Below are 8,157 nucleotides of genomic sequence, written 5' to 3' on the forward strand. Positions count from 1 at the left end.
CTGCACTTAATGTTTTTAAATGATTTTCCTCTCTGTAGCCTCTTGATTCTTTCAAATGCTCTCAAGGTAGACGAGAAAGGTGGCATTATCCCCATTACAGATGGGCAAACTGAATCAGTAATCTGGCCCCTTCTGTTCCAGTAATTGCTTTAAATGCAGGTTGAACTTGGGTATTTATTTGGGTGTCAGTGGTTTAGTTGCCTGGGTTCTGGCCTCTAGCACATCTGGGCTGGAAACTTGGCTCTACTACTTCCCCCTTCCTCCCTCCCTCCCTCCTTCCTTCGTTCCTTCCTTCCTCCCTTTCTCCCTCTCTGTCCCTCCTTTCCTCCTCCCTCCCTCTTTCCCTCCTTCCTTCCCCCCTGTCTTTCTCCCTCCCTCCTTCCTTCCCCCCTCTCTCCCTCTCTTCTTGCTTCCTTCCTCCCCCCAATTTAGCCATGTGACCTTGGGGAAGTTTAGAAGTTTCTTTCTAAAAGTCAGTTTCTTCTTGTCTAAAATGGGAGTAATAAAGGCACTTTCCTTAAGTTTTTTATGAGGATTAATGAGAGCAGGGTGGTCATCACTTCTCTAGCCCTTGCTACAAGCAAAGGGCTTCACGTCTAACTGCTGTAAACCTCACAGCAAGCTCATGGGGTAGGTGCTAGCATCATCTCCTGTTTACAGATGGGCAAGCTAAGGCAGCGAGAGATAAAATTCCACATTCAAGGTCACCCAACTAGGAAGTGGCTGGGCAGGATTTGAACCCATACCATCGTGCTTTATGAGTTTATGCTCATGGCATAGTCACTGCCACACCATTCCACCTCCCAAAGGTCCCAGCATCATTGTAGAATCTCACCAGACTGTCACTGGTACCTTTCCTTTGGTCCCCATATCCCCTCCCCTTCCTCTGCCTTCTCTGATGCATCCTGATGGAGTAACCACCTTTCACTGCCTCCCAGGTTCCAACATGCTGCTGATCGGTGTCCATGGACCAACCACCCCCTGCGAAGAGGTCTCCATGAAGCATGTGGGCAACCAACAATACAATGTCACATACGTGGTCAAGGAGAAGGGGGATTATGTTCTGGCTGTGAAGTGGGGAGAGGAGCACATCCCCGGCAGCCCTTTCCACGTCACGGTGCCTTAAAACGGTTCTCATCGAATCCTGGGAGGAGTTCTGGTGGTTGCTTTTGTTGCTTGTTTGTAACTTGTTTTATACAAAGTTTCCCTCCAGCCTCATTGTGGGTCTGAACCCTCGTCCTGAAAACATTGCCGATCTAAAGTGCCTACAGAAATAAGTCCTAGACTTGACTCCTTAGGGACATGTTGGGGACTCTTAAGAAATGCAAACTCATTCAATGGGCTGAGATTTCCATGTACATTCAGTTCAAATCGGACCTCTTGGTGGCACAGATCACCCCCTGCAGACAGACCCGGGTTGCCTACAGGATTGGCATTTCTCGAAAACAAAATTGGCCAGCCAGTTTGCGAAAGGAAATCAAACCAGCCTGGCGGGGTGGGACGAGGGGAAGAGGCGACCTGGTTTGGGCTGTCTTTTAGAAAAGGTGACTTAAAACCAGCTTCCTCTCTCCCGGCGCCCTTATCACATACAAGGCTCTCAGGCAGATGCCATCGTTTCAACCCTGCTCCTCCCCACACCCCTGCACCTCCGTGGTCTTTCTACACTTTGCAGAAGGTAGTGAGGACACGGTGGTGGACCCGCCTCGGTGCTTCCTAGTGCCTCTCCTCTCGTTCCGCTGAGTATTTATTTTCCTGCAAAGTTGTAACAGGCGCCCCTCTTGGCAGCCATGTGTTTGCTTTTGTCTTCGAAGGCCACTGAGCTGGCTGGGTCCAAGGGTGCAGTCCCCTCCTGCCAAAGATCCCTTTTGTTTCTAACCAGCACGAGCCTTTGTGCTTAACGCACACTCCAGCTACTGGTCAGTGTGGTGAGTCTCGCCAGCGTGTTGGACGTGACCACAGATGGGCCACGTGTCAGCGCCCTCATACCCAGAAGCCTGTCCCGGGACAGCACTCCACAACCACCTCCAGTCAGCCCTGGAATTGCTTCTGAAAAATAAGTACAGGCAGGATGAGTGAAACTCCTGCCGACCTTTGCGGAGGAGGTGGGAAGGGCAGCAGGAGCCCCTTGGGGGTCTTTCACCGTTGGGCAGAAATAGAGCTACGCAGCGCTGGGTGGTTTTGCATTCATGTGGCCCCGACCACATCATCTGAGGCGGTTTGGAAAGCACCGTGCAGGTGCAAATTCCCGAAAATGGGGTGTGAGGCGTGTTGTGCCCCTTCCCGCTGACATGAGCTGGTTTTGGAGTAAAGTTAAAGCATTCGGGGAACACTGCCTGACTTAAGAGCCCAGATGGGGGTGTGGTCTGGGCAGGCAGACTCTTTTGATCTGGTGCTCCATCCTAAGGAAGTGACCGCCGTTGTCACGAGGGCCTCTGTGGGTGGGACAGTCACCAGGAGGTAGCAGCTGGGACCGATGTTGACAGTAGCCCCACCTGTTAGAAACCAGAGAGCCTGAAGCCTGATGTGAAATGGACACAGGTTTTGTAAACTGGGACATGGAAGCGAAACTGGAATCAAAAGCTGACTGTAAATTGTATCTTATAACTTATTAAATGTTTTCTCTGTCAGGCTCCCTTGATGTTCTTGGAGGGTGGTGTTTCTGAAAAAATGGTTTGAGTCTCCGACCAGCTCCTGGTGGAGGGGACACATGATTAGCAGCTTGTTTTGACATGACATGCCTTTTTGTAAATGTTTATTTATTTTGAGAGACCGGGCACTTGGAGGTTGGGGGAGGGGTAGAAAGAACAAGAGAGAGAATCCCAGGCAGGCTCCCCACTGTCAGTGCAGAGCCCCATGCGGGGCTCAAATTCACATACCCTGCGATCCTGACCTGAGCCAAGATCAAGAATTGGATGTGTAACCCACTGAGCCTCCCAGGCGCCCCCCAGCCTTGCCTCTTCTGCAAGGGGATGGCTTGCTTCTCTGTGAGCCCCCTGGGAAGATCTCATCAGGAGAGGCCAGCCAGACAGGCTGGGCCTGGCAGTGAGGGCCCTGGGGAAGGGACTCATGGGCCCCGACACCAACACAGCCTCTAGGAAAGGAAGCCTGATGATCTGAGAAAACTGTCATTTTAGGGAGTTCACTCAAATAAGAAACTCTGTCACCTGTTCCGACTGCCCTTGGACAAAGGGCTTCTTCTGCTAGGAGGAGCTTGTGCCTGACGTTGTGCTCAGGATCGCTAGCCCCTGACCTCCTGCTGACCCTCAGGGCACTCCCGTGGCACCACTTTACAATGTGGATACCAGCCTGGTGCTGTATGGACATGATCGAAGTGTCAAGGCTCACGTGGGGCTGACCCTAGGCCCTCGTCTTTCTGTCCCCAGTGTGGGAGCCCCACCCCTGGTTATACCTTTGGTAGCAGGAACACAGAAGGAAGGGCACCAGAAGCCCCCAGATAAGCCCCTGAAGACCCTGCTGGGCCCCCCAGCCTTCCACTGGGGGTGAGGGGTAAAGGGAAAAGCAGGGAAGGAAGACTGGATCCTTTGGGTGTTTCTTCCTGGTGATGAAGTTTTGGGGTGATGGGGGGCTTGTGGGGTCTGGAGTCGATGGCCAAGGAAGAATTCCTGAAGACGTCTTTGGTGCAAAAAGGTGATTTTATTAAAGCACAGGGACAGGACCCGTGGGCGGGAAGAGCTGCACTGGGTTGTGATGGGTAACTCACTGTATGCCCTCAGGTTGGGAGGGGGTGAGGGATAGAGTGGGTCTCCGAGGAATTTTGGAAGCAACGTTTCCAGGACCTTGAGGGGCTAGCTTAGCTAAGGAAACACCATTTATCATTAAATGAACCTCAGTCATGAGACCCTTCAGATGTATATCAGGGGCCCATAATCTGGGCGCGTGACTGCCAGCATAGATAGATCTTGGGGGCAGTTGAGATAAAGGAAGTAGATTTACAGGATCCTCGAAGTTGGGATAATGTTAAGCTAAGGTTCGCGTCTGCTCCTAGCATGGTGTCATCATGGAGGCAGCTGGGCTAGAGGGAGGTCATTCTGCGGGTCTCCAGGACACGTCAGTGGGCTGTAGGCCGGAAGAGAATCTAGTTTTTCATTTGCCTGAGTTTCCCACCAGCACTTAAACCCCTTTCCTTTGTTCTTGGGAGCCAGGAGAGTCTGAAGAATATCACACAGATCCCACCTGGGGGGTGGAGAGCAGGTGCCAGCCTGTATTTTGCCTTCCACCTGCCCCACATTCCCTCAGCACTGACGCCTTGTCGTTGATCAAGATGGAGGCTTCCTTCCCTCTGAGAGGGGGGAGGGAAGGAGGTTTTGCTTCTCCTCCTGGAGAGGGCGCCCTCATCTGTGGGCCCATGCTGGGAACAACTGTTCCCAGGCTCCCAAGGGGGTTGTGGCCTTAGCTCTGCCCAGCGGTGCCAAGCTTGCCCTCAGTGGAGCGTGGGGGCATGGCCACCGGTTTCAATATGGTGAAGTCTGTTGCTTTCTGCTCCGGAGGCAGCGTTGGTATGTAAACTGCTGGACTTTGGCATCAGGTAGAGTTTGGACACTGGCTTGGCCGCTCGGTGGCTGTGTGGCCTTGGGGAGGTTGCTTCACCTCTCAGACCATGCTTCCCTCAGCATGGTTGTGAGGATCACCTAAAATCTCATTGGGAGCCGTGAGTCTTGGCTACTGCTCTCTGTGACCAACTCCTCCTACAAGGCCGCCCATTAAGTCACACACGACTCAGGGGCTGTGCACCTCTCTGCTGCTCAATGGCCAGAGCCACAGGGCACTTGGACTTGCTGACATAAGAACAGGCTGTTGTTTGCACAAACACCTCGATGACTTTGAAACTTGACCCTGAACAGGTACCAGGCCCTTTCTGCCTTCCACCTGTTGATTTTGCCCCCTTCCCGTCAGGAGCTGAGTGATAGGCCATCCGCTCCTCAGTGGTTAGAGCAGACAGCACTGATAGTTGACCTGCAGAGATCCTCCACCCAGCGAAGGCCTTGTCCCCTTCTAAGGCCCAATGCCTGCCTCTTCCTCGTCCAGTGTCCCCCTGCACCCCATGCAAGCCCTCCTCAAGCCTTCTCGGCCATGCTGCCAAGAAGGAAACATTTTATTAACATGTCTGTTTCCAATACACTTATAGGCACGTGGGCCCTTGACCATATGTCTGGTCTTAAGACTTCAAAGGGGCCCTGAAAGCCACATCTTGATGAGTTTGGTGTAAAACGAGTCAGGCACCAGGGACTTAATTTCCCTTAAAAATTGCACAGCCTTAAAAATTAGCAGAATAAACGTAAATGGAAAATGAGTACTTGATCCTTGTCCCCCCCAAACATATAAGTTTGTATTTTAAAATGGGGAACAAACACTTTAATTTAAATGCTCTTTGGGCTTACTGCTGAGCCTGATGGAAGCAAGGTCTAGGAAAGGAATGGAATCTTTGCAAATCCCCATTAACTTGGAGGGGAAAGGACCTTTGTAATCAGGGCATTTCACTAATGAAAACTCTCTCCCAGAAACACATCTTGTTTGGCTAAATTTTTTCCTTCTCACAATAGCAAATCATAACTTGAAGAGGGAGTAAAAATGTCACATCGCTCAAGGCAAGCCTGAATTGGATGTTTTCCCTCTAGCTTTGTCCTAAGGATGCTGACCAAACATGGTGGGAGGAATCTCTTAAACAAAGGGATCCTTTTTGCTTCGTGATAAGGCTTTTGTCTGGGTCCCTGAGCCCATAGGGGACCAACTCATATGCAAGGAATTTAGGGTGGCCCATCCGGCACCCTTTCTCTCTTCCCCAAGAGTTCTCCAAAGCAGGCAGGCAGGAGATGGAGAATTTATGAGCCTGACCTGTGACTCGCATCCAAGGGTGTTACGTGTTTCAGACTTGCTTATCTCCCCAAGGACAAAGCTCAAAGATGAAAGCGTCTTTGAGCCTTGTATTGACATGACTCTCTCTGCCATAACCGCTGCCTTCCCAAGACATCAGGATGCCTCTCCCAGTCGGCATTGACTGCATTGACATTCTTGGTGCAGAGCTGATGCTGAACCCTGGTGGGGTGGTCTCCGAGGAAGAGGAAATCTTGGCAGCGGCGCCATGCCCTGGAAATGCCAGCCTTGGGCGTCATTAGCAGCAGAGTAGCCTAGTGTGTGAGAAACGCTCAGAAAGCAGTGTGCCAGGCACTGCAGGTTCAAGTCCAGACCCAATACTGGCTCAGACACCAGATGATTCTTAATCTCCCCAAATATCTCAAACTTCTTTATAGTCCTCATTTTACAGCTGGGAAGACTGAGGCGCAGAGAGCAGTCTAGACAGACTTACCATTTCTTGCCTTGTAGACTGGGAGTCCCTGTCAGCAACATTCTTCCTCTACTCTTTGCCTGGCTAATTTTTGTTCATAGTTAAGATCTCAAAGGGCACCTCTTCCAGGAAGCCCTCTCTGTGTCTCAGTGCCCTCATCCACACAGTGGGAAAGTAGGAAACTTCCATTCTAAGATCAACCTCTACAAAGATCTCCCAACCAACCATCCTCCAAATGGCTGGCCAAATCCTTCCCCACCCAGAGCTGCTGGGAAAGGAGCTGCCTGAGTTTTGGGGAAGACTCAGCTCCCCCATGCAAAGTGAAAGGGGCACCTCAATGAGAGGAAAAGGGCTCTGTTAAGCATGGTGGTTCAAAGCTTGAGCCGGCAGGTTCAAAGCCCATCCTGCCATGACCTCTAGCAGATCACTTACCTCCAAAGAACTCTCATCGCCTCTGTTTTCTCTCCAATGAAATGGGGTAATAGGACCTACCCCATACAGTGTTCTGAGGGTTAACTGACAAAATGAATGTAAAGAACATATCAGTGTCTAGTACACGATAAGCATTCATAAAATTACTACCACTGGTGAAAGGGGCTCAAGAGGATTCTTCTGCACAGAGAGTTTAAATCCAGGAGGGGCTACTTTAAGGATACAAATAAGTACAAATAGGAGAGGCACTTGGCCTGGGACAGAGCCCAGCACTGGAAGTTGGGCTGGGAATCCTCAGTGGGAGTGGATGGGGTGACCAGTGGCAGCACTAGGAGCAGGGTGGGGCCTCGGTGGCCTGGGATAGTGGCCAGAAAGGTAGGAGGAGAGCTATGTGAGTCAGGTGCACCTGGGAGGGTCCCAGCTCACCTCCTAGCCTCCCCTGGTTTCCGGGCTTCAGCGAGCCCTCTCCCTTAGCAGAGTCCTAGGCCAGAGGCAGGCCTGGGGCTGCCCCCACACCTTCGCAGAAGTTACTGGATGGATTTGAAATGAATTAATCTAGGGAAAATAAAGTGTAATAAGTAACACTAATGCTAGACACTGAGTCTTACGATTATCCCCATTTTTTACAGGGGCATTTCCCAGGGCTCAGAGAGGCTAAGTGACCTGTGCAGCGCCACACAAGTAGTAATGGTCAAGGCTGTGTTAAAACCAGTCTGAATTTAGGAAGGAGGCCATGAAGCCGTGCTGCGCGTTCAAGGGCCTGGCTGGCAGGTGGGCGCTCTCCGTGTGGGCCAACGGCTGTCCTTGAACCCGTTGGAAGGCAGTACTTTGGGGACGCCTTTCTACCCTTCCACCCCCGCTACCCTCTTTGGAGGAGACCGTCCACCCCCTGCACAGCCCCTGTCTTTCCATCCACCAGCGCCTGTTGTCGGGAGAACCGCCGCCCCGGCTGTCGTCGCCGCGGTGACCGCCAGGGGTCGCTTTGGGCGCGCGAACCGCCTCCCGGAAGACCACCTGTGGTCCGGAAGGCACCGAATCTCCCAAGACGCGAAGGACACGCCCACCTCTGCCCTTGCTCCACGCACCCAAACTGGGGCGGACTGTGCCAGCGAGGCCTGCTTGAGTTCACAGGGTCCTGCCACCGCAGCCCGCAATTCCTCTGACTTTCCTTTCTCAGTCCTTCCTGCATACGCCTCAAGGCACAGAACCAATGTGAAGTCTGCCTATGCGTCCGTCCCTTGAGCACTTTTTCAGAGCACCACCTGTATACCAGACAGTACCCCCGGAGGGGCTCTGGAGATGCAGGTGCAGGGCTGAGCAAGACAGAACACAGAAGCACAAGCTCCGTGAGGAACATTTTGGCAGCTCTGTTCGCTTGCAGCGTCTGGCACACAGAGAGGCCTTCAGTGCCGAAAGCATGG

General features: G+C 52.2%; 1 protein-coding gene and 1 long non-coding RNA gene across 4 annotated transcripts in view; one reads left to right on the forward strand and one right to left on the reverse strand.

Annotated features, from left to right (window-relative positions):
- The window catches only part of FLNB (filamin B), a 139,133-nt gene extending 136,501 nt beyond the window's left edge, over positions 1-2,632 (forward strand). Inside the window, exon 46 of the mRNA XM_029917885.1 lies at positions 939-2,632. Coding sequence (XP_029773745.1) covers positions 939-1,126 — 188 coding nt within the window. The 3' untranslated portion in view covers positions 1,127-2,632. The remainder of the gene's footprint in view (positions 1-938) is intronic.
- A 1,002-nt stretch (positions 2,633-3,634) lies between these two features.
- On the reverse strand, positions 3,635-7,741 carry LOC115274796. Of its 3 annotated transcripts, none has more exons than XR_003901257.1 (4): positions 7,653-7,741; positions 7,163-7,291; positions 6,737-6,820; positions 3,635-4,077 (listed from the first exon to the last, which is right to left on the reverse strand). It is a non-coding gene; the product is annotated as an uncharacterized LOC115274796 (long non-coding RNA). The 3 variants fall into 3 exon arrangements; XR_003901259.1 differs by having other exon boundaries at positions 7,600-7,686; XR_003901258.1 differs by lacking the exon at positions 7,653-7,741 and adding an exon at positions 7,400-7,575.
- Positions 7,742-8,157: the final 416 nt, after the last annotated feature.

Source organism: Suricata suricatta, chromosome 12 (genome assembly GCF_006229205.1).
Source record: "Suricata suricatta isolate VVHF042 chromosome 12, meerkat_22Aug2017_6uvM2_HiC, whole genome shotgun sequence".
Lineage (NCBI taxonomy): Eukaryota > Metazoa > Chordata > Mammalia > Carnivora > Herpestidae > Suricata > Suricata suricatta.